The sequence below is a fragment of the Morchella sextelata genome (assembly GCF_020137385.1).
Source record: "Morchella sextelata strain SCLS chromosome Unknown scls_21, whole genome shotgun sequence".
In the NCBI taxonomy this organism is placed as follows: domain Eukaryota; kingdom Fungi; phylum Ascomycota; class Pezizomycetes; order Pezizales; family Morchellaceae; genus Morchella; species Morchella sextelata.
In genome coordinates this window covers 1,345,928-1,371,024 of record NW_025408636.1, presented here as the reverse complement: position 1 = coordinate 1,371,024, position 25,097 = coordinate 1,345,928, and the positions used below count along the sequence as shown (strand labels likewise).

General features: G+C 45.2%; 8 protein-coding genes across 8 annotated transcripts; 3 read left to right on the top strand and 5 right to left on the bottom strand.

The window, feature by feature from the left end:
• Positions 1-1,098: 1,098 nt before the first annotated feature.
• Positions 1,099-3,156, bottom strand: H6S33_006911 (uncharacterized protein; the record flags this gene model as incomplete). Its single annotated transcript, XM_044838275.1, has 5 exons — positions 1,099-1,232; positions 1,287-2,155; positions 2,206-2,920; positions 2,983-3,004; positions 3,067-3,156. The coding sequence occupies 5 exons, from the start codon at positions 3,154-3,156 to the stop codon at positions 1,099-1,101; spliced, it is 1,830 nt and encodes a 609-aa protein (XP_044689729.1).
• Positions 3,157-4,904: 1,748 nt separating this feature from the next.
• On the bottom strand, positions 4,905-5,287 carry H6S33_006910 (uncharacterized protein; the record flags this gene model as incomplete). The annotated part of the gene is made up of 2 exons (XM_044838273.1): positions 4,905-5,135; positions 5,207-5,287. 2 exons carry the CDS (start codon positions 5,285-5,287, stop codon positions 4,905-4,907), a joined length of 312 nt encoding a protein of 103 aa, XP_044689728.1.
• Positions 5,288-6,634: 1,347 nt separating this feature from the next.
• Positions 6,635-8,937, top strand: H6S33_006909 (uncharacterized protein; the record flags this gene model as incomplete). Its single annotated transcript, XM_044838272.1, has 3 exons — positions 6,635-6,840; positions 6,970-8,560; positions 8,614-8,937. The coding sequence occupies 3 exons, from the start codon at positions 6,635-6,637 to the stop codon at positions 8,935-8,937; spliced, it is 2,121 nt and encodes a 706-aa protein (XP_044689727.1).
• Positions 8,938-9,820: 883 nt separating this feature from the next.
• H6S33_006908 (uncharacterized protein) lies at positions 9,821-10,239 on the bottom strand (the record flags this gene model as incomplete). The annotated part of the gene is made up of 3 exons (XM_044838271.1): positions 9,821-9,934; positions 10,025-10,096; positions 10,159-10,239. The coding sequence occupies 3 exons, from the start codon at positions 10,237-10,239 to the stop codon at positions 9,821-9,823; spliced, it is 267 nt and encodes an 88-aa protein (XP_044689726.1).
• Positions 10,240-10,995: 756 nt separating this feature from the next.
• On the top strand, positions 10,996-13,212 carry H6S33_006907 (uncharacterized protein; the record flags this gene model as incomplete). Its single annotated transcript, XM_044838270.1, has 4 exons — positions 10,996-11,558; positions 11,721-11,814; positions 11,866-11,978; positions 12,042-13,212. 4 exons carry the CDS (start codon positions 10,996-10,998, stop codon positions 13,210-13,212), a joined length of 1,941 nt encoding a protein of 646 aa, XP_044689725.1.
• Positions 13,213-14,268: 1,056 nt separating this feature from the next.
• Positions 14,269-15,409, bottom strand: H6S33_006906 (uncharacterized protein; the record flags this gene model as incomplete). Its single annotated transcript, XM_044838269.1, has 4 exons — positions 14,269-14,435; positions 14,500-14,977; positions 15,028-15,214; positions 15,276-15,409. 4 exons carry the CDS (start codon positions 15,407-15,409, stop codon positions 14,269-14,271), a joined length of 966 nt encoding a protein of 321 aa, XP_044689724.1.
• A 3,296-nt stretch (positions 15,410-18,705) lies between these two features.
• On the bottom strand, positions 18,706-21,105 carry H6S33_006905 (uncharacterized protein; the record flags this gene model as incomplete). Its single annotated transcript, XM_044838268.1, has 9 exons — positions 18,706-18,804; positions 18,872-19,485; positions 19,545-19,650; positions 19,706-19,774; positions 19,837-19,938; positions 19,991-20,494; positions 20,550-20,711; positions 20,839-20,876; positions 20,934-21,105. The coding sequence occupies 9 exons, from the start codon at positions 21,103-21,105 to the stop codon at positions 18,706-18,708; spliced, it is 1,866 nt and encodes a 621-aa protein (XP_044689723.1).
• Positions 21,106-22,217: 1,112 nt separating this feature from the next.
• H6S33_006904 (uncharacterized protein) lies at positions 22,218-24,986 on the top strand (the record flags this gene model as incomplete). The annotated part of the gene is made up of 7 exons (XM_044838267.1): positions 22,218-22,645; positions 22,702-23,050; positions 23,114-23,290; positions 23,347-23,482; positions 23,955-24,641; positions 24,707-24,835; positions 24,904-24,986. The coding sequence occupies 7 exons, from the start codon at positions 22,218-22,220 to the stop codon at positions 24,984-24,986; spliced, it is 1,989 nt and encodes a 662-aa protein (XP_044689722.1).
• Positions 24,987-25,097: the final 111 nt, after the last annotated feature.

Genomic DNA, 25,097 nt, shown 5'->3' with positions numbered 1-25,097 from the left:
TTACCATACAAATACAGTTTACCGCTCATGATAGCATCTGGTTTGATGCATTGGTTGATCTCGCAGGCCTTATTTCTTGCACGAATCAATAACCTTAATACTACGAACGGCCCCGGTAATAGTTTCGAGTCGCAAGTCGGATGGTCCCCCATTGCCATTGTGTTCGTTTTGATATTGGGGTCCCTTATGCTTCTCGTGGCTCTAGGAGTTGGGTTCCGGAGGTATAGCGGTGGGATCCCATTAGTGGGAAGCTGCAGTGCTGCCATCAGTGCTGCCTGTCATCCAAACCCAGACGAGACCTCAATATCGACCGCACCATTACTCTGGGGGGTTGTGGGGAGGGATGGGGTAGTCGGGCATTGCTCCTTCAGCGGTCGGGATGTTTTAACGCCAGTTCCGTACCAGCATTATGCTGGCAACGCTTCGGTCAGAGATACGATACTGTAATTTACATGCGGATAAATGAAACCAGATTCGGGGTCGGGAGGGTGAGGGTGGTGCTAGTGGGAGTTTGCTGTTCGGAAGCTATAGGATGCACGAACACCTGGAAATACTTATAATCAATGACTTTCATGAATATTTTTCACCAGCACATACAATAAAGTAATGACACGAAATGTCACTCGACATCACAAAGCGTCTGTACCACACGTAGGGCTCACACAGCGAAAATGTGATAACGACACCAATGTGCTGTATCTTCTACACGGCCCATGGCATCTCGTGATTGATTCCGGACCTCAAATAAATGAAAACGCGGTTTTCCTTTTCAGTGAGTTTCTTTTTATATAAGACCACTATTCAACTACGCCACTAACTACTTTTATCGTATCTATTGCGCGTGTTGAAACCCAAACAGAACTCCATCCATGATACCCCTTTCCTGCCATCCAAAATCCAAATGTTGAATAAAAAACGCCTTGAATGCACCTAAAAACCAAACATGTTGAAGTTTGGCTCTACCTCACAACCCGTTTTTGCAATCCGGTGAAAATGAAGACATAATTGAAAACCTGCCAAACACAAGACCAACTTCAATCGCTTTTCTCTCTTCTCCCTTCTTCTATCATCTCTAATTAAATTTGAGAAGGCTGTTTCCTAGGCAACTGCGGCAACAGTGGCAGCAGCCAACTTCTCAACAAGTTCATCATCGAGAGTGTTATCAAGGCCATCGACCGATAAGCCATCAAAAAGTCTATAAATCCTTGTAGACTCGTGAAAATCATTGTCCACTATATCAAGTCAGCATTCAGCTCACTATAACTATCTAGAAAAATTAAACTGACCAATATTCAAAAGCCACCATGAGTCCATGATTCCTTGGATCAAGTGCCTACTCACACTATTATTCTCATAACAGTGCGCCCAGTCCTCTCCAAGTCTGTATGCCTCATCCTTCCATGCTAAGAATGAAACTGTTTCCACAACAGTTGGTTGAATGATTTCCTTTCCTGGGAATACACCCCAAGTGACCGCATTCGGTCCCTCCATGCTGTTCGTCTTCAGTGAGCCAGTCTTGTCGACAGCGTGGTATGAAAGGTCTGAATCTCTTTCAATTCGTGTGATTAATTCTGCAAGAAGCTCAGGGGTTACCAGAAGTTCTAGATAAGATTTTTGGTAAACGTATCCATTCTTAGGGCCCCAGCCGTAGATGGGATGAGTTGACTTGACTCCGTTAACAGCAGGCTGGGAGTTGATGGTCAAGAATCCACGACTATTCAAGTCCACAAGCTCTTTGGAGATGGCATCAGCTTCTGAGTTAATCTTTCCTTCTGACCATGGCAGAGATGGGAGGTCGCCGGAGATGTATCGAGCAATAAGTTTACCCACATCCCGTACTGTCTTGGGGTGTCCGTAAATCTTGATGTTCGAATCATTGCTACCGCGGAGGCCGATACCATACGCATCTAGCTCTCCAAAAGCGGGTGAACGGGAATCACCCCAACGACCGTTAGGGAACTCGTCCCACTCTTGAGTGCGCTGAACATACGAGTGATGACGGTTCTTCCAAAAGATGGGCCGCACATTTTCTTTGTCGCGTCTGAGTCCAAGGGAGGGGCGGAAAGGAAGAGCTTTAGTTCGCTCTTCCAGTGAGGGAATAAGCCCAAGGCTCTCGAGGCACATACGTGTCGCAGTGGCCAAATTCATGGTATAACTGTCATATGTCAATAACCGCAAAACCTAACCGTGATACGGGAGCCATACAAGTGCAAGTGCAAAATTCCAGCGTCTATAATCTTCCTACACATTTCAACAACAAGATCTCTACCGATGTCACGAACCGCAACATCATCACCCTTGACAGGCTCCAAGAGCTTAGTCCATTTTTCGGGAATATGGCATTTTGTCCATGTAGCTCTTCTCATGAAAGCAGCGTATGTGTGAATTGGCATAATTCCTGGGATAATGGGTACTGTGATACCAATAGCCCTACATTTCTTGACCCAATCCAAAAAGATATCGACGTCGTAGAACATCTGCGTAATGATCGAGCTTGCGCCAGCGTCGACTTTCTCCTTCAAATGCTGGATGAGTAAGTCGACATCTTCCTGGTCCTCACAACCCTCCGGATAACCAGCAACATGGATGTCGAAGTGGTCACCGTAGTTTTGCTTAATGTATTTGACAAGATCCTTTGCGTAATGGAACCCGTGAGGATCCGCCTCCCACTTCTCATTCTCTCTCGGGGGATCGCCACGAAGGGCGAGAATATTTGTGCAGCCAGCTTTGTAGGCTTCCTTAAGAGCATTATCGACTTTCGATCTAGGCATTCCGGTACAAGTAAGATGCATGCAGGTCTCAATTCCGTAGACGGATTGTGCCACATTGACCATTTCACAGGTCAAATTTGACAGACGACCGCCAGCGTTCCATGTAACATCGATGAATTGCGGTCCCAAGGCATTCATACGGTCCATACCTATTTTCAATTATCAGTTATCAATTGCTGCAAAAACGAGAAACACTCCAGTGCAAACGTACGATCATAAAGATTTTGAACACCCTGAGTTACTTTTTGTTAGCAAGAATTGACTCAGCATTCGATTATAGCGGGGTAAAGCGAACCTGTGCGGTCTTGGGCACAAAGTATTCAAATGAGAACGTTGGTTTCCCATCCTTATGTTTTTCCTGAAGCTTCTTCCCAATATGAACCATCTTGACGTCTTAATTTGAATAAAGCTGGGGAAAGTGGCGAGCAGGATCTAAGGGTGTGGTTGGGTTGACTGGTTGGATGACACACGAAAAAAAAAAAAAAAAATCAAATGGCAACGGTCGTAGTTCGATTCCTGGCACTTAAGGATTAGAGTCGTAAAAAGCTAGTGATAACCGCCTCATATAACTATGAAAGACCAGGGGGAGGGAAGTGGATTGATCAAACATAGAAAATACGAATAAATGGGAAAACCAAATGTACATACCCGCAGTAGCAAGCGTTGAAGATCACAAACAGCAAAGCGGGATAAAACGACAAGAGCAAAGGTCTAAGTCTGGCGGTTGACTATACTAGTATAGCGCTATTTAACAGTTTTTGGATATATAATATCTCTTTCACCTCCTATCTTCTCAATGGCGCCGAAAGATTTTTTGAAATGTTTCCCTCCCCTTATGAGATCCCTTCGCAGCACAAACCAGCTGGTTTCTTAGAGCTGTGCATGCACCGAGATGACGACTGGCGAATTGCTGTGGAGTCGACAGTCTTTGCTTGTGATGAGCGAGGGAGTCGAACGAGCAGAAGAGTAAGGGCTAGAAGACTTACAGTCGACTATGAAAAACACCGGATTAGAGGGGTCTATGTGAGACTTCGACGTCTTTCTATGAATTCCCCGCTTACCGGAAAGGTAGATCTTGGACTTGGCAGTGATTCGATTTTTTTCTCTCGCAACACGTTGCGATTGTTACCCCTGGGAGGAACTCACTGTTATGGGTTGTGCATCACAAAACATCATGCACTCAAACTTTATCGCGCTTCATCTTTTCGAATTAACCTCCCGAACAGCTGCGGGCACCTTCAAACCAACAACACGCAGTTTCAATTGATCAAGAGTAAGAGGTGGATTTTTCTCTCTTTTTTTGAAGCCGACATAACACGTTTCAGGGTCTTCTAATTGATTTAGAGTATCTATCATTTAGGCTGTGATCTCCCTGTTGAAGCGGTGGTTCGACCATTCACATGCCCCCACACTTATATCCCTTCATGCCATGTATTTGCTCAAGAAATCCGACCGTAAAGCAGGTACAAAATAGTCATCAGCATATGCCCTGACCCTGAGTCTTTGGCGCAGAGGTTGGAATTCTTTAGAAAGGAACATAAATATAAAATGCCATATATAGTGTTACAGCCGGCATAGCTATTTCAGTCCCTGGGTCCTCTCAGCTTTAAGCTTTTGTCATTAAGCACTAGTTCGCCGCTATTTGTTTTGAAGAGCACAACTCAACGTGTTGATTGCAGCACCTGCGATGGGTAAATGAACTCAACAACCAAAGTGATGGTGGTGGCACCGGAGCGATGCATCACGAAATTCCCGCAAGTAGCAAGACTCTATATCAGATGAGAACGAAACCGGACCATGGATAGATGCGGCTATGTTTGGCCTGGTAGTTTGGGGCACCAATAAAACATTCGATTTACAGTCTATCTGTTAATTTCTCTGCTGCAGACCGAGATTTTAAACTTTAGTATCTTGTGCTAGCTGTGGGCTCAATCCGATGGTGGATTTTGTGGAAGGGCAAACGAAGGGTTAAGAGTAATGGAATATTATCACATACATGGGATATCACTCGAAATATGTATTATCAGATGTGATTATCGTTCCATCAAGGTTCAAGGTATGATCAGCAGATTTTTTTTCAATTTAACAGTTTGCCAAAAGTCCTCCCGTATCGTATAACTTCAGACTCATAAATCAAACCCAGCAACTCCCCAGGCCCGCCCTCTCCCACATGTTCCTCGCCTTCCTCCTTCTCATTCTCCTATCCTCTAACTTCTGCTCATCCCTCATGAATTTGGCCAAATTGCGCTTCACATTCCGCTGTCTCCGCTCCAGCTCCTTTTCCTCCGTTGGCGTCGGTGTCGAAGCTCGCAGCGACGCGAGGCTCAACAAACGGGCTGTGAGTACCTCGGTCATGCGGTTTGTCTACATACAAGCCTGTGGTTAGTATGGATACAAGCCGTAGGTGCAATTGGGCTGGTTGGCATATTTCATACCGGCACGCCTTGGGTGGGGTTGCTGTCCTCGGGGATTACAGGGAGCATTTTGTAGGATTTAGAGGGACGTTTTGCTCGCATTGCTGGCTAGCTGTGTGTGATATCCTTTTCTTTCCGAGTAGGGTAACTAACGGTCTGTATCTATGTAATTTTGGGCTTGGGCTGGGGCATGGGAATTATATAAATACGGGACGCAAGAAGTACTCGCGATCGACGGTTGACAGTGATGTTTCGAAGGAACGCAACGTGGGATACCAAGGACCACTCATTTTAAGTGTTTCCATTTTTTTATAATAGCTTCTATGACCCCTGAAGGAGTCATCCCTTAGGAAATGACGGGCAGATGATGTGTCATGGGATTGTGATTATTTGTGCCTTGTGAAATGGGAGTTTCGGGTTCGTGGCAGATACATATTATAGTACTAATATTGAGATTAGTCCAGTCCAAACTGCGGTAATACTATAGGCCCATAAATTATTGAATCCTTCGGAGATGACCATCTATCCTGTTTTTGAAATATGTCTCGGTTATTCATAGCGAGTCAGTAGGCATTGATTAGATGCTGTGTAGGGTAGAGTAGTGTAGGGCCTAGAGTAACTAAATATGGCCCCTTCAGTTGATATGATAAGTATCACGGGAAATATTCCCAATGGTTGAAGCTGCACACAAGTAACTGACCTAAGACCATTTTACAAAAGCCCCAGAGCTCCGGGCCCATGCATACTCACCTAAATACTCCAGAGTACGTATAGTCACTCTAAAGAACTCGGAAGTCTTGAATCCTTGATAAGGACAGAATAAAGGTGAGACAGCTGAGGGAGTTATAAAATCACTTGGCTTCGTAGCTAAGCCTCTAACCTTATGAAGGAAGGTGGATGGAAGTGAGTGAGTGGCAGTGAGTGGTGGCAGTGAGATGGACAGGTATTAGGGCACGCACGTTCGCGAGACACTGAAAAATTATGGGAGGGAGTAGTTTGGAAAAGTAGAGAGACAATTCTTAGAGAGACAGTGGGAGGAAGAGGGATGTGATGGGGGGGGCAAACAAAGAAACACCAAGAGCTGTCATCGTTAACGTTAACGTTCGCGACAAAAGCGTCCATCAAGTCTTCCTCTTTGGGTTTGGGTGGTCGGTAACCGCTGGTCACTTGGTATCCCTTGAGCCTCCTTTTTGCCGCTTTTCGCTTTTCGTACATCCCCTGTCAACAACTGTCTCGATTCCCTCACTCGCACAACACTCCCTTAACCTTAACCCCCCTATGAGGTGAACAAGATACACACTGCCAGAACATACAGTAGATACCCCTACTGAGGATAGTCAAGTGAGAGAGAGTGTGTGTGAACGATTCCCACAAACACCCGGACTCCGATTGTCCACAATCCTCTCCCCCTCCACACCCCACACCCCCCGCCCATCTTGACATCCAAAAATGCGTTTCGTATCTCTATCGCTGGGCCTTCTGGTCTTCGGATTATCTTCTCTGGTCTCCGCAGACCCGAATCCTCTTCCTCTACCACCACCAGTTCAAGCCGATACTCTATCAAAAACAACTTCGCCGGCGAGGGATGTGAAAGCGCCAGAGCTTCCCGAGCTTACCGGCACGAACTTTTACGACAAGATAGCAAAGGGCTATTGGTGAGCATCCTCCCCGATAGATTCCGAGGCAAAAATGGTGCGAGTCGAGACGGCCGATAAAGGGATTATCTAATGGAATATTAAGAGCGAGTTAATTCATCGACCGAGACTGACCTTGACCTACCCTAGGTTTGTAAAACATTATTCCCCTACATGCGGCCATTGCATTGCCGTCGCGCCTACCTGGAAAACTCTCCATGAGTTCTATTCTACATCAACGCTCGACAGCACAGCTCTCCCACCTCCCGGTGCCGAGTTTAAATCTCAGTCTGCGTCACCTTCATTCACCGAAAATTATGACTTCCATTTCGCCAACCTAAACTGCAATGCCTACGGAGATATTTGTGTGGAAGAGAAACTAAATATTCATGGATACCCTACGTTTAATTTGTACAAGGACGGAAAACTTGTTGACCAGTTCAAGAAGACTACCCGCGACCTATCGAGCCTGAGCGAGTTTGTGGAGACATACCTGGAAGAAATCAAACCAGGAAGTAGACCAAAAACTATCACCCTCCCGAAAGTTCCTGACGCCTCGGAGGAGGAAACCCCCCAAAAAGAGGAGAAGGAGGGCGAGGTTGGTAAGACAGAGGCGCAGGAGACTGAAGCGGATGCTACGGAGGAAAAGGCGACCAAAGTCCAGTCTCCCCGTCCTTCACCACCAAAGCAAACTGCAAATCTTCTTGGAGAGAGCATGAACCTCGATGCCGAAGCGTTCCTACGTCTTGTCACCACCACCCGCGACCCTTGGTTCATCAAATTCTATGCGCCCTGGTGTGGGCACTGTCAAGCCATGGCACCCGCATGGTCCGAGCTTGGTCGCGAAATGAAGGGCTCCCTGAACATAGGTGAAGTCAACTGCGAGGTCGAGAAGCGCCTCTGTAGAGATGTTAATCTCCGGGGATACCCAACCATCTTGTTCTTTCAGGGCGGCGAGCGCGTTGAATATGATGGCCTCCGCGGCCTCGGTGATCTCGTTGCATATGCGCGGAAAGCTGTCAATTCCGGCGTGAATGAGGTTGATCTTGTGGAATTTGAGGAGATGGAAAAGGCCGGTATGGAGGTTGCATTTATCTATTTCTATGACCAGGCCACCACCAGCGAAGACTTCGCAGCCTTGGAGAGGATCACTCTTCCCCTTATCGGACACGCCCCATTACTCAAGACCAGCAGCGATCTAATGGCAAAGCGGTTCCGCGTAACTACATGGCCCCGTCTCATCGTTGTCCGTGATGGAAAACCAAGCTACTATCTTGCGCTATCCCCCAAGGATATGCGCGATACGAACAAAGTCCTCGACTGGATGAAGTCTGTATGGCTTCCCATTGTTCCGGAACTCTCTGCTGCCAATTCCCACGAGATCATGCACGGTAAGACCGTCGTGCTCGGGATATTATCGCGTAACCGCCCCAATGACTTTGCAACCGCCAAGGCCGAGCTCAAGAAAGCTGCTATGGAGTTCATGGACCAGCGCCAGATGGAGGAGAAGAACGAGAAGCAGGAACTCCGAGACCGGAAGCAGCTGCGCATAGAAGAGGCCGAGGACCGTGATGACGAGCGAGCGCTGAGAGCGGCAAAGAACATGCGTATCAACGTAGAGAAGAAGAAGGAGGTGGGTTTTGCGTGGGTAGATGGCGTCTTCTGGGAACGATGGGTGCGCAGTACCTACGGCGTTAATGTCAACGAAGTTGGAGAGAGAATCATCATTAACGATGAAGACGTGAGCATCCCCCCATTATTCTTTAACTATATCGTACTAACTCATCCATACAGAACAAGAGGTATTGGGATATCACGCTCGATGGCGCGCCAATCCGTCCTTCTCGTTCTGCCATCCTCGATACGCTCAAGGCTGTCATCGCCGATCCCCCCAAGATCCAAAGCAAGTCTTCTACCAACCGCCTTTACAGCGTATTCTACAGGCTGCGTTCAGGATTCGGACACCACCCTGTGCTCAGCACCTTTGGTGCCATTGTTCTCATCGTTGTGGCAGCTGTGTATGGGAAGGGTTTGATGAGGAGACGAGCCGGTGGATTTTTCAAACTGGAAGGAAAGGAGGGCCTGCTCGGTGGAAATACAGGGACCAAAGCCGACTAGCCGGTAGGTTATTGATGGGGATGACTAGGTTAATGAGAGAGAGGGTTAGGTATGCAGAGGAAAAAGGTGTATGGAGGAGCGACTTCTATTACCGGTAATTAGTGGTGAGTTGATGTGTGGGAAATGGCAGGTTCTTTTGGTTTCCTTCTTCTATTTCCCTATTGAAAATTGAGGGTCTTTGAAAAATCTTATCAGATGAATTGTTTGGTCTACTAGACTACAGTATTTTGTGAGGCAACCCAACTATTTGTCTCACAAAATTTGCCGATACTTGTTATTATTATTTTTCTCCCTTTTCTTTTTTCTTTTGTCTAATTTCTTATGTTCTGCATGTATTTTCAAAGTTGAAAAAAACGATCTGCGCTATCTAGAATTCTCGTGGGATTTTATGTTTATGTTCTATTTTCATTTCATTTCTTTTTTTTTTTTGGAATTTTCATCATTCTGGCTGTGATTTGGTTTTTTTTTTTTTTTTCTTTATCGGCGCGGAGTGAAATAGGAATGCGGTGGTATATGGTATGCAAGTACTCGAAATCTACTGTACCATTTGATTTCCACCGCTTGGCAAGATCTGAATATATGGCTGGCGGGAATCCAAAAGTGCACTTACACTTATATCTCCCTTTGATGCTTGGCCGGCATCATATAAGTAGGGCCACTGGACGAGGTCATTGCTTCTCCTACATCAGGTATTAAGATACCACTACTACAATTCAACTAGTGACACTTTATCATGAATTTAAAATTTACTAAGAGGAAATCACCGGCTAATTTAAAATCGACTCCATTTAGCTTGCAACCAAACAAACTGGGCAGATGGTATATGTAGTTTATTAGACTGCCCAATTTCCACAAGCTAACAGACCATTACAGCCATGCGTGTCTAATTCTCATAATCGGCTTTCTTGCTCTCGTAAAGTTCGATGTACTTCTTTTCGGCTTCCTCTTGGGAATATTCGTCGGCTGCCTTAGCCCAGGCATCGTACTTGTAGCGGCCCTATTTTTTTTTGGATAATTTTAGTATATGCTATATTCACTATTTTCTCTTTCTTTTTTAGAGTCGAGAAGAATAAGGGAGCTATTCAACCTTCATGTCGAACAATCCGGGACGACCCTCAGTGGGCTTTCCGAACTTGGCAGTCTTGAAGTAGGCATAGAACTATAGAGAGTTTCAGGTTAACTAACAAACTCATTATCAGTCAGAGACGCGGGAGTAGAGACAAGGAGAGCGTCATCCTGGCTAGGCATCTTCTTGAAGCTGTTAACAGCGGCGACAGCGGCATCGAATTCGGAGGATGTCATGACGATGGTTTGTGTAATGTGAATTTGAGGTGTTGGGGGATGTGAGTGGTGGAGATGTGAGGATTGTAGGGGATGAGGATGAGGATGAGGATGGTGAGAACGATGTGAAGAGGGGTTGCGGGGTGGGGCAGTAAGTACTAGCTTGGCGTTTTAAGTGTTAAGAGCTATGGGTCAGAGCTGGACATACGTATGCACGGATATCTTGTCTTCTACTTTTAAATGTCCTTTACCACATGCATGTTCCTTTGCAACTACGCGCCTAGAGTACTGTCGTTCATGGGGTATTGACGGACACTGGACCGTGTTGACGGATAAGCTAAAAGAGAGGCAGCTAAGCCTAGTTTTCGCCCTTGTCCGTCCGTCAACACGGTCCAGTGTCAGTCAATAGGACCTCTTTGTCAAGATTTATCACATTAATAACCATACAGTTTGTTATGCACCTTCAGGAAAAACTTCAAGTTGTGTAGAGTGAATCGAGTGATAGTATGTGAGGACAATATTATGCTATGTATTATTTCTCAGTAAACACGTAGAAAAAGCGCTTCATGTAGAACAGTAGATATTCATTTGTCTGAAGCGACTGGACCCTACAGCATCTATACATATTCATCTTGGTCCATCTAAAATGCTTAACGCGTCTCCCAGAGCTCAACCCCCACCACTGAGCATTCATAGTGAGATCCGTCGCAAACCTGGCAAGAACATCACCAAACCTTCAACCTCATTCAACAAAGAATCTCCCAGGGAGATTTCGAAATGGCTACACAACCCTCGGGAAAGCGCCCCTCAGCCTCGGACACTCCCGGGCCACAACTCAAACGACAGCGGATCGATAACATAAAAAATAACGGAGGTCTCGCATCGCTTGATCGGGCTGTATCGCCTCCACCTCTCCGCCGAGAGCCTTCTTCGATAGCTTTGCAGGTTCCAGCAATCGATGAGACTAATGGTGACATCTTCGTGAGGGCATACCTTAAGGATAGACAAAATCAAGGAATAAAGGGCGTAGACACCATCGACCTTACTGGCGAAGAACAGGTGCTTTTCAATGGGTCTATGGTAAACGCCCATGTTGACCATGAGCAGAAACAAGAGGAGGAGGGATTGAAGCCAGAGTCCCATGAAAAGAAAAGAAATAATGGATTTGTGACTGGGCAAGGCCAAACAAAACGATTGGCATCTCCTTTTCAGTTGACATGGATCAGAGACCTCCCGGACTCCGATAACGTCGATGCTATTAGGATTCATGACATACTAGGTGATGTTATGATTAAGGAGGCATGGATATTCAACTTTCTGATTGATGTCGATTGGGTGATGTAAGATTTCGCTATCTCCTTTGAAAATCTCATTTATAGAGATGGGTAGTTGCCTGTTTGATCTCTTAGGAGCTGCGTATGCCGATATACTGCTTTACAGCTGGAATAGTAATAACAGATTTCAGATTATTATTTTAGCTAATGATTGCTTGCGTGTCTTAGGAATCAGTTTGACTCGGATATAAAGGATATCGTAGATGTCAAAATTGTTCACGGGAGCTGGCGGAAACAAGATGGTAATCGAACCAGGCTCGAGGTTTGTGAGTACAAATAGAGCCGTTAACTTATTCAACTAATAGCAATGCAGGAACAAGCTAGTAGATATCGTAATGCCAAAATTATCTCCGCCTACATGCCAGAGCCTTTTGGAACCCATCACACAAAGATGATCATTTTGTTCCGACATGACGAACTTGCACAGTGAGTGTTAAATATTTTATAATGGTCAAGAGTTTTCGTGTAACTCACCGGTAATATCTTAAGGGTTATTATCCATACCTCAAATATGATTGAGTTTGACTGGACGAATATGACACAAGCGGTATGGCGCTCACCACTCCTGCCACTTATATCAATTCAAAACTCGTCAGATGCTTCAGTTCCAAAACCAAGACCTATCGGAGAGTCGTTCAAGAACGACCTGCTGGCATACCTCAGAGCGTATGGTAAAAGTCGTGTTGGTAGTCTATACGACAAGCTGGGGAAACACTCATTTAATGAAGTTAGGGCTGTATTTGTTGCCAGTGTTCCTGGGAAGTATCAATTGAATGGCCGGGGAGCGGGGGAGCGGTGGGGATGGATGGGTCTGAAAAGAGTCCTGAGTAATATTCCATTGAGTAATAACCTCCAGGACAAAGATGGCGACAAAGGGAGAATAGTATTGCAGGTATCCTCTATTGCGACATTAGGATCGATGGACACTTGGCTATCTCCAGTTCTTTACAAAGCTTTATCGGCGGCTAGAAACATCACGATGCCTCCATCAGGTTCTATACTGGCGAAAAAACCTAAGCTTTCGATCATTTTCCCGACAGCCCAAGAGGTCCGCAATTCCCTAAATGGTTATGCTTCCGGCCAAGCAATTCATATTAGGACCCAAACAAAGCCGCAGGAATCACAACTCAAATACCTGCGCCCTTTTTTGTGTCATTGGGATCCATCTTCGGACTCATCATTTGTGCAGTCGCCCTCTCTCACAAATCAAATTAATAGTACTCACTCTGGACGTTCTCGGGCTGCGCCACATATTAAAACATATATACGTTTCACCGATCAGACATGTAGGAGTGTTGAGTGGGCCATGTTGACATCGGCGAATCTCTCCACTCAAGCATGGGGCACTGCTCTGAAAAGTCCGAGCGGTGGTTTTCTTGGGCTAGGACAGGGCGAAGTCAAGATCAGTAGTTACGAGGTTGGCGTGCTTATTTACCCGGAGCTCTTTGAAGGCAGCAACGAGGATAAAGTTGAGATTATCCCTGTGTTTAAGAAGGATACTCCAGATGTGAGAATAGAGAATTCCAAGGGTGCCAAGGTTATGGGTTTGAGGATGCCTTATGATTTACCAATCAGGCCTTACGGAAAAGATGATGTACCGTGGTGTGGAAGTAAGAGTTATGCGGAATTAGATTGGAGAGGAAAAGGCTGGGAGATATAGTCTAGTGGTTTTGATGCCATATAGATTCAGGGTTTCAAGATGATATACTTATTCTTTTTCGATAGCGCTGTTTTTTTCTTTTTGCTATTAATTGGGACTTACATAATGTTGTAGGAGTTACTTAGAGCCTCAAGTGCGGTTTATAATTTACTCAGTGCATAAAATACATTCACACTCATCATCCCAAACCAGATTGGGCTGGGGGAAAGAATATTTTTCTTGGAGAGGCCCTTTCAAGTTTACGAACACATGGCTGTAACCTAGCTTTGATCTCCAGAAGAAGTAGTCGAGTCAGATATTCTACGCATACTCTCTCGGCGAGTACCAGGTGTTATTTGTTATTTCGATTCCTGGCGGGGTTGTAACGGAGCCACATGCGCCGGTAGTTGATCAAGTATAAAACACTGCACTCAGAATCATATCTGCACCACTCCATGGCCAGATTAGTACCAGGGTATATACGTCATGATACGATATCCTGGTTCTTGTAACCAACGGCGGCCATTCCGAACCTCGATTCGTTGACGCCGTTCATCCGAAATACAGTATGCAGCGTACCTATGCGCATATCAACGCCTGAGGATAAGTGTACTCGACATGTGCGGATTAGTATCGAATCTGAGCGCTAGTTTTCGGTTCGGGCGGGCTTATTATTCGGCGCTGATAAGGGTGGAGCTGAGCTAGAGTAGCTGGGCATACAGTTATACTCCACTACATAGAGTATGCTGGGTGAATATGCATTTAGGCCTAAATATACAAAGTTATTTCAGGTAAGGGGCTGGGGATTAGTAAACTAAAGAGGGTATTCGGAAGATAATGCAGGAAGAACTAGAGATGCAGTAGAATATTCTCACAATCAGGTACCATGCATGTATTATTCAACCTGGCCCTTACCTGGGGATTCGAGGTAGTCCAGATCCAGACGATTCAACGATCACTATATGTATGCGTAATTGGGTCACTTATGGACAGCCTAGTGCACTTAATAATCTCATGGATTTTGAGCTTTACGCCCTTAATGGATATCTAGCCAGCTACATACACATCACACCACATCTATTCCTTTTTCCAGTTCTCTGCAACCCATTTTTGGGCAGCAGCCTTGACATAAGCCTCATCATGCTCCTCAAACATATCGAAACCCCACTCAACAGGGTCGTTGTATCTCTGGTTCTTGTCCAATGCATTGAGTTTCGCAAATGCCTCGTCCGAAAGTTCGAATTCTTTGAAATGTCAGTATTACACTCAAAAAAGCATTAAAATACGGGGCAGGAGAGGGGTACGAACGTTGGAAGTTTGATTCGATACGTGATTTGGTCACACTCTTGGGGACAACACTGGTTCCTCTCTTCACGGCCCATGAAATGAGTACCTGAGCTGTATCTTTGCCAGTCTCCTTTGCAACCTGCTGTACGGCCTCGTCATCGATAACTCTGGCCTTTCCATAGATATTGTTTCCGAGTGGGCTGTAGGCGGTGATGTGAATGCCTTTCGAATCCAAGAATTCTTTCAGCTTTGGCTGCTGGAGGAACGGGTGTGCTTCGATCTGGTTAACTGCGGGGACGACCTTGGCGGTCTTGAGGAGCTCGGTGAGGCGGCGGATGTTGAAGTTTGAGACTCCAATGGCCCTGACTTTGCCGGTGTCGAGGAGCTTCTCCATAGCTGCCCAGGTGTCTGCGATGGGGACATCGCCGAGCGCAAACTCTCCGGTTTCGGTGTGAGGGAATTGCTCATCACCTGATTTGAAGACAATTGGCCAGTGGATCTATAGTTGATTAGTTTGATGGGTTTAAGCATAAGTTATTTTTGGCTTACAAGGTAAAGGTCTAGGTAATCTGTTTGGAGCTCCCTCAGTGTCTGGTCAAGAGCGCTTTCTACGTCCTCTGGTGCGCGCTTGTGGTTCCATAGCTTGCTTGTCAAGAAAAACTCGGACCGGGGGACACCGGATTTCTTGATTCCTCGACCAACCTCCTCCTCGTTGTTGTAGATGGCAGCGGCATCGCTATATAAGAAGTAACTGTCAGAAAACACATATAAGATAGATAGAGCTGCTAATTCCTTACATATGACGGTATCCGGCCCTCAAAGCAATCTCAACAGCTTGCTCAACTTCATTTGGCTTTGAAAGCCAAGTTCCCAAACCAACCAAAGGGATCTTTGCTCCCGTGTTCAAGGTGGCAGTCTTTCCGAGCGACATGACTGTTTGTGCAAAAGTTCTGGTTCTTTGAAATTGAAATAATGGCCTTTGAGGTAGAGAAATCGAAGGACGTAGGATACGATAGAAAACTGACATCAACTCACTTCAATTGTATTCTAATATGTACTTTGAATCACTACGTGGGGTATCCAACGATGTTGATATAACCGCGGGCCATTTGTGACATTAGCCGCCTCGGTCTAAGTCATCCCCGAACGGTTGCCCATTGAAACAACGCCATTGCGGGGGCATCTGATCTTTTAACGGTGGGGCACAACCAAAAGAGGAGAGAGAAGAGATGTGGCCGGGATGAAGGACGGCTTTAAGCCGGGGATTTCTCACGATATGTCCTGGTGACGTTATCGCGGCTCAGTCTTCTCGGACGCTTGTGGCATAACAGCACCGAGGCGGCTTTCATCCGACATTTTTGAGGTAAATAAAGTTTTAGATATATCCGAAAATAGGCCGGTCAATACTCAAAGCTGGTAAGGCTTCGGGCTTTCGATGGTATGCTCATCGTGGTACCTGTACGTGGCATTTTGTAGACTATTATGTATAAGGGCTGGGCGCATTTGGTGTTTAGAATATGTAGAGATACATGACGTAGGCTGGCTATCGTAGGATTATTGGTGAACAAATCTGTTCAAACAATGAAGTATATGCTGGCCTAATTAATCGATCAAAAGCGTCCGTAATTATTATACGCACCCAGATAGGTTTAGCTCGATATAAGCCGCACAAGACGTCGAAATAAAGCGTGCTCAATCAGGCTAGGCAACCACAGGTACATATTATATCTCAGCCTTCCAGAACGTTTGGTACATGTATGTTTCAGGTACCGGGAGCCTATTGCATACATTGCGAATGCTGCGAGTTTTTATGCCCTGCTTGCCCGCTGCTCTGCTCGGGTTAATTGCGTTTTGCATCTAGCCATACATGTGTTTAATTCCGCATGCCCAGAACGCTCTAGAAAGAAAAGAAAAAAAAAAGAAGAGCTCTCAACTGAAGACCCCCACGGATATGCACAAGGTTCTAGGGCGATCCATCATCCATGCAATCAGTGGCTGGTTTATTTCGATTCTCGAGAGAGGTAGAGGGTGTGGCTGATCTATCGACTGCAGTACGTATACAAATAATGGCCTAGCCTGTACCAATTGTGATCTTCATCAAATTGCAAAGGATACTGCTGGCCGGTCATCGTCGATAAGTGATGTAGTCAGAGTACGTATTTCATGAGGAGATCCCATGTCCATATATATCTTTTCATAACCGGAAATCTAAATCTTCAAAAGAAGTGACCTTCAGTAGAAATTATATAATCATTTAGCGACGCAGGCGTAAGTGGTGGTGAAACCAGGACAACCCGACGAAGAGCAAAATTAGATCAATTCATCACTAAAAAGTGATAATAAAGCACAATGATATGCTTCACAGGTTTTGAAACCCAGCCTTTATCATTGGTGCCACCTTGAGTCGAATCGGGTTCGTGTTATCTCTTAGACGGATGAAATCGTCAAATTCGCAGCCTGGACCGTGCACGCACTGAGTTGGGTATATCCGTTGCTCTTAACGGTTGATAATAGACCTAGAGCGAATCAAAAATAAGTGTTAGATACCTGCTTAGGCTAGTATTAGCTCAAAAAGGCAAGCTGCGAATTTGACAGTTTCATCCGTCCAAGGGATAAAGTGCTGATCCTGTTGCTGAACGGCTAAGTATAGACTAGCTAGGGATAAGTAAGCATATATCTATTCAGAGCAACAGGAGGAGAGATACGCGCATATTGTATGTTATATTTGGGAAGGGAGATCCCGATTACGAAGGCTAACATTGGGTCTATTCATGTGGCTTTTAAGGCGGTTCATGTTTCTAAGCTCATGATGCATCATGTTCCCCTTGTACGCTTGTCTGCCGCCGTGCTGGGTTATTAGAATTTATATACATAGTTGGCATGAATCATGTATCTATGATAGGACAATTTTTTCAAGTCCTTACACAAACTATACGATCAGAGGAACAATTCATCCAGGGGCGCTATATTCGCGTCTCTTCAACACCATCTCAGATAAAACTGCGCTTTTACGAATAGAGAAAATCACTATATCTCTAGAGTACACAAACGAGTTAGGCCTAGATGCCTAGTCCGTGATCGAAAAAATGATTAGAGAGCACAGTATTTAACCAAGATGAGCACATGAGAGTCAGATGGGTGTCATATAGCCACTGTACCCGGGGCGTGACTTACGGACCTGATACCAGCACTATATAACGAGCTAGTGTAATTTATCATAAGTTATTTGCCCAAGTGCTTTTCTAGAACAGCCGTCCGCGCGCGTAGTGTTGGAATGATTATCCGTAGTATCCTTATACCGTATCATGTTTGGGTGTGTACAATACGTACGCAGTACATACCTGGGCCCAGTGACTTCCACAACGTGCGACAGAACCAAACATTGTGTGGGTGCACATCATCACACTAATATTTGGCGTCGAAACGTACCTAACTTGGCCAAGATCGAAGGAATGTCGCTATACATTATGTATGTTTATAGGTCATACTATGTTACTCCATTTCAAATATGTCCCCCGATAGTCAACGCAAGGCTGACAGGAAAACCGGCGTATGAGCGTTCCGCTAAGTGAGTCAACAAATATTCGCTGTGACACAGTGTTACACCGTTGTACAAAAGCATATTTGCGTGTAATCTAAAAGCTGATGGTCTCTAACTTACGATGCACGTGCGACAAGGCTGATAGCTTCAACAGTTGTCTCAAACGTACAAGCAACTCGGCATTCCAAATTCACCCAACGGCTTTGTCGTTGCCGATTTATCAAGACTTGTTACACTAAGCCTAAATAGGCCTGGTTCGAGACAAGCTCAAAAGCTATCATTCGCGTGGCATACGATTGACAGGTTGTTCCAGTATTCTAGAAACTTACCTACAGTCTCCCTCCGCTATAACGAACCTGCATATTCCAAAATTTCTCGTTCGATACAGTAGATTATTCAGTACAGCAGATAAAATTCCATCATCTTCTATGTGAAATTGAAATTCGGACCGCCCAAACCGTTCGTAATAGCAGATTTGTGGTTTTATTGGCATTCGGTATAGCGGAGATAGACTGTACTTTATTCGTTTTTTAAAGCTTGAAATTGCGGATTGAGGCACTTCACTTTTCTCTTTTTAAATTTTCTCAAACTGATAGAGAATCAATAAATGTACTATGTATATGTACAAGAAATAAGTGCCACATAAACTACATTTAGAATGGCTAATAAAATTACATCAGGTCATATCATTCATTAGTTCGAGATCTCGTCTTCATCTGTATATTGAAGCTTGGATCCCTCTCATGACTTTCCACATCATCATCTATATCCAAATCCGGCACAACCTAATCAATCAATGCATGTCAGTAAACCATCGCTGGCTTGGGATGAAAGGAGGAGTGGAGTATATACCCAGTTAAAAAATACGGCCTCATAAATTTGCACCCCATCCCTAATGATTGGGTATCTCCTAACGTCCAAGACCCTCTTCGAGTACCTTGGATACAGATGCGCAAACCCCACCCAATACAACACTCCAAACCCTATAAGAGCAAAAACCACTATTGGGTAGACATTGTATTTGATTTGGTCCAATATCAACGTCTTGAACCTGTCTGGTGGTGGGAACCACGCAACACATATCAAGAACGCATTTACAAGTGCATATAAAAGTGCCCAAATCCATCCCCCAAGAGGCTTGAAACCGCTTTCCTGGCGCCATGTCGAATTCTTTTGAAAATAGAGGTAAAGCATACCTACGGCGAGTAAGAAGCCGGCACAGACATGGAGGGCGTATGAGTGGAGGAGAAGGAGGAAAAGATAAGCATCCGTGGTTCCGGGGGCGATAACGAGGATGAAAGAGAATATCCAATGGAGAAAGAGGGCCGCAACAGGGGTGTTCTCGGATTTGTACTCATCAGAAGAGCGGAACATCGCATTTCGAAGCCAGCTGAAAGGAGTTTGCATGTCGCTGGCAATGAGACGGGAAAAGGGGAGAACACCTTCTTTGGCTATCTCTTGTTTGACTAATAGGGTGTCAGCAGAAATTCAAAGCATGTTCACACATCCTCTCTACCCCACTAACCTCTGGAGCCAACAAAAGTTACTACAATGATATTACCAAAGCTAGAGAAGGCAATGAACGAGGCTACTGCAGCATCGACACGTGCTGAATGCTTGCTACCGACAATCTACCACCGCCGCGTTAGCCTCCTGCCTGCCCCAATCCGAAAGAATATGGTATACCGTCTTAAAGAATTCGAGCGCTAACTGAGTACTTTCGTTTACGAACTCCCCTCTCGGTAGAACCAGAAACTGTGTTTTGTCTACTTAGAATCTCTTAAACTATGAGTGATCTGGGATTGAGCGATCCTCACATATATTATGTTGACGAGCATATACAGGAAGGTAACCAGGCCCAATGACAAAAGCGAAGCCAACTTATAGGTACGCTTTGGTCTGTCTATCTCGCTGAGGATCTATCGCCTAGTATTAGCAATTGGAAACGAGCAAGATTGATTATCTACTCACATAATTCGCGTTCTCAAACCCGCCATATGCAAATATGACCAACAAGAAGGACTGCGAAAACCCGTACATCTGCCATTCATTATGTTGCATGTCTCGATTCTGTGGACACTTTGAGATCGCCGTCCCACTATCTGAGCTATTCACAAAGGAACAGTCAAGGTCTAGGTTATGAGTGTTTCGATTCCCTCCCTTCCCACTGTGTACAGCTCCTGCAATGATGAACACCACAAGCATTAGACACTTTATGGTCGCGAATAAATTATTCACGTATATGCCGCCTGCTCTCCAAGATCCATGTAGAAGGCAAGCTCCCGTGATTGCTGCTATAGCAATCCCCTTGATCTGCCATTCGTGGCTATCGATTTCATCCTCTTTGACACCGCTGGCGCGGAGAGCATGCTGGCCGAAAGAGATTGCATTTCCTGAGGTGTTTCCAAGTACAATAAATAATACACCATATACACAGGTGACTAAGTAACGGGGACGGCGGAATACGTATTCAAGCTGGGAAGCGTTTAGTTGGACAGTAGAAGAATAAAAAGATGCCTGGAAGATTTACGTAGTTCTTCTCACCACCGGAACGTGGAACGGCTTTGGATTGCCCATCTTGCATATACCGTGGGATGGAAAGACCGAATTCCATGTAGACCATGAGGCCGGCAAAACTGACAAACGCTCCAGCGGCCCATAGGAGGAGGGAGGCGCCAGGGCTTCCAGTGGCCTTGAATCAAGGTTAGCACAGAGTCACAGAGGAGCTGATTCTACCTGGGAGCTTTCAGAAAACCAAAAACTTCCAAAAATTTTGGCTTAGGTTCTTATAACAACCAAACGAGTTAAGTCTCCCTTACCTTCAATATGGTGGCCGGTGTTGAAAAGATACCGGTCCCTGAATTCACGGTCAACATCATTCTTTCAAATTATCATGTATATACAAACAACTTACCAATGATCCTATTGATTATCATACAACACGTCGAAAATAACCCTAATTTCTGGGCAATCGTAGTACTTGTGGTGACGGCATTAGGATCCTTCTCCGCTTCCTCCAAAATCTCTCTATCTTCTTGGTCAAGAGGTTCTAGCTCGAGCTCCCAGATGTGTCGTGACTGCGACATGGTGTGTCTTGATTTTTGAACCGTGCTTTGGGAGGGTTCTTACTCTATTAATTGGGGCGGACCTGGGCACTAGTTGTACTCGACATCCGCCAGGAGATGAGCGTGGTTTGATGTTGGTGTTACACAATAATGGGTGTGACACGACATAATCTTTCAAACGTACATACATACACAGCCGCCTTGACAATTGTGGAGTAGAGTACCTATTCTACTACTGCGGTACTCTACATACATATATCTATCTATCGGGTGAGCGACATTTTCCTCCTATAGCCTCATGTTTAATCCCGAATTGAGCCAAGAACAGATGGATCGTTTTGGTGAAATGCTGTGCTTCTGTGTGTGGAGAGAGTGCTAACTGGCAAGTAGAGTAAACGTTCTCGCTTACAGAATCCAATCATACTCATTTCGCAAGGGCAATTCGGGATGTATATTTTCTTATTGTATCCTCGAGCTCTAAGACTCGGTACACCCATTATTTATTTTCAGCCTCAAAAACAGGCACCTCACAATCAAAATAGTGGTTTTATAATTTCCCTTTCTGTTTGGCGAGGGGTGGGGAAGAAGAGGGGTGTGATTTTATTCCAGTCCAGAGTGATTAGACGAGAACTGATTGCTTTTTCCTCCGGATATGTGTAGGTTACAGCCATACAAACATAGAGTACTAGGTTCAGCCAATGTAACACCCTCCTTGTAACGAATTCTTAGTACCTACTTCCTTTTCTCCCCCAATGTCACCAACTACATACCAGCACCAGAATTTGATATCTATCAGTTATCCGTAAAGGGACGAGGCGAAGCCCCTGGTAATCGCTTTGCTATCCTGAAGGATATATGTACAGGGCTCTATCATACATCCGTTCCCTTTATCTCTTGCGCATTTGCACACATACATGCGCCAGACTGTTCACAGACCCGAGAACATTGGCTACATACGTACAAAGTGGCACAATACGCCCTGCGAAACCTCTCTAATTCTCGTTACTTAACTCCCCACCATCGGCAATCACTAAAGGAAGGAAGTAGGGAAGTAAGTAAGGAAGGATCGGAGGAAGGTCTGCCCTGCTAGCTCTGACATTTTCCCGAAGCATTAATCCATCCTGGCCAACATCATGTCTTTTGGCTTTGGTGATTTTATAGCTGGCGTAAACCTCTGCGACAGCATCATCAAAGCCTGTAACGAAATTAATAATGCTTCCAGCTCTCATAAAGATTTCGCAGCATCCGCCCGTGCTCTCCGTGATGGTTTGAACGGTCTCATGAGCGCCATACGAGATCGAAATACAACAGCCAAAACCGAATGTTTCCGGCACCGGAACGATGAAACGACATGGCAATCTTTGCGGGAAATTACGCTGGATTTCAGAGCGACATTAGAGACGATACAGGCACGTTTAAGACAGTATCCGGTTGGGGAGAGGGCAGGCTTAGAAAGGCGAATGAGTTATTGGTTTAGTGCGAAAGGCGAAGTACAGGAGCTTTTGGAGAGATGCAGATACCATGTTACGATTATTAATTTTGTGCTGGAACCCTTCAAAATGTAGGCATTTGTGTTCCTAGCTTCGTTGTTGAAGTGATGTTGACTTTGGGGAGCAGAAAGGTTATGACAAATATCCAGGAAAGCATCCAAAACCTCACAGGCGAGGTGCTGGATGTTAAGAAGGAAGTTTTGAAGGTTGGAACCCGCATGGAAGAGAATTTCGACGATATGAGGGAGATACTGCAGCGATTTAACTGCCAACCTGGACCGTTTGAAAGACGCCCACGCGCGGTACCACCACCGCCGCCGCCGCCGCCGCCACCGCCAGCCCTCGAGATTACTACGGACAGTTTAGATATTAGGTTCAAGAATCAAATGAGAGACGATGGAGAGGATACGGTGTCCGAGTTGACGGATGTGGCCGTGGGCGAGCTGACGAAGAGTGCTGTGATATGGCTCGAGAAGGTAGGTATTGTTGTTCCGGTAGCAAAAAGTGATAAAGAACAGTTAGTGACTTATTTGATTTAGGGAAGATATGCTGTTGATGGCGCCACTAATATGGCGAAACTGACACCGACCCAGTACTTGTGGTTAAGAAAAGCGAAGTGGATTGTGACGTCCTTCAATGGGCATCCAGAGCTGCAGAAATTAGCTATAATAGACAAGGATTCACTACTACATAAGCTTTGCCGAAAGTTGGAAGACGTATGACCGAATCCCTTTTACCAATAATTTATGGAGGATGCTGACTGTCAAATTAGGAGATTAAAGAGGTCTTCAATGACATGAAAATAAAAGAACTACAGATCCCTAGCATGGATTCAATTCACTCGCTTGATCCACACGAGTTCTCACCTTTGGTAGAACCTCTACTTGAGCCTGATACCACCATGGAAGGTTATGGCGAAGACCTTATACTTAATATGTGTGTCTTCCTCGTCGGCATATATTTAAACATTAATTAACGACATATTAGACAACTCCCGGGAGCTCACTACCAGACACAACCCATTACATTTTTAGTGTTCCGACAGGGAGGGGGTAGTCTGAGGTGTGTAGAGAGAGTACGTAGTACTAGTCGTAGAGGAAATGTAGTGAAGGATATAATCAAAGGTAATATTTTAGTTGACTTACCAGTGAGTTAAAGATCTGGTACTTATGCTAACTTATTATTAGAGTACGTAATAGACAAGAATATATGGCACATGCGACCACTTTACATGTTTTACCCCCAAGAGGGATGTTGGAACATAATTCTGTACCAGCCCTTGGAAGCGAAGTCTTTCACCTTCAGTAATCACAAGGGTAATTTCTTCCGCCAAGGTTAGTTGCAAAAGATACAGATATTTACTGAAAATGAGCATGACAGACCTCTTCGCATTCCAGCACGCGTTTGTAGACGCCAACGCCAGATTCATCAGCTCCCACTTCAAGGGCATCAGATACCAAGAACCCGCCTTAACGCGAAGCTCCCGCGAATTTACCTCAGGTCTCATACAACTCTGGCTCGAAAAGCCGCGCCCTCGTCTTGACCCAGAAGGAAATACACCTTCAACTGAATCCTCACTCTCTCCAACAACTACACAAACTCAATCGATGTCCTCGTGGTCTGCGGCACCAAGTGTTGCCTTATCCACCACCACCACCACCCACAGACAGCAAGACGGAACAACGGTGTTTGAGGTCAAGAAGGTGGAAAGTTCGAGATTTTTTGCATGTCTCAATGACACCAGTTCCAGCGAGAAGCGGCGCGTATTTATAACATTTGCCCTCGATGATACTATCAGCTTCTCCAACACGAGCTGTTGCAGTAAAAACCTACATCCTGGTGGGGGCGGAAAATCTAGAAGACTTCCGGAGTCAGAAAGCGATGTCTGCTGCAAGAAACTCGTCATCGAGACAGTGATAAAAGGTGGTGACTTTGTTGCAAAGTTTCTAGAAGCTAAGGGTGATGGAATAGTTGATGATATGAGTATCGCACTGGGTGAGGAGTACCTACCGAAAGGGAAAAAGGTCAAATTATCTTATTTTAATATCATCTTCGAGTCTAAGGGTGGTAAGTCTTATGCGAATCGGATATTAGATAGTGTATTGGTGTGAGCTAACATTATTTCATTGTAGAAAAACTACGGTTCATGAATCAATATCATGAATTGGAAAAATTACGGATCACACGGGAACGGATCACCAGAGCGTTGATGGCTGATATGAGGGAACGTGAGAGACATGGAGATCAGTTAAGAATGGATGGTAAGCTATTCATATACCCTAAAGCAAGAATGGGAGACTGTTGCTAACATCTAGGCCGTGACATAAAGAATTACCGAAATCACCGAGGCGTAGTTCGACTTTCTCGGCATTCTCATTCAAGAGCGGACGGAGGGGGAGTTATTTATCGTGATTTCCGAACCTACGTATGTCGGGATAGTTGCGACCTATATAGTTCTTTTTTGGGAGGGGGGGGCGATCAAGGGTTTTGGAGAGATTTGATCATCCAGTATCACTCGTTTTA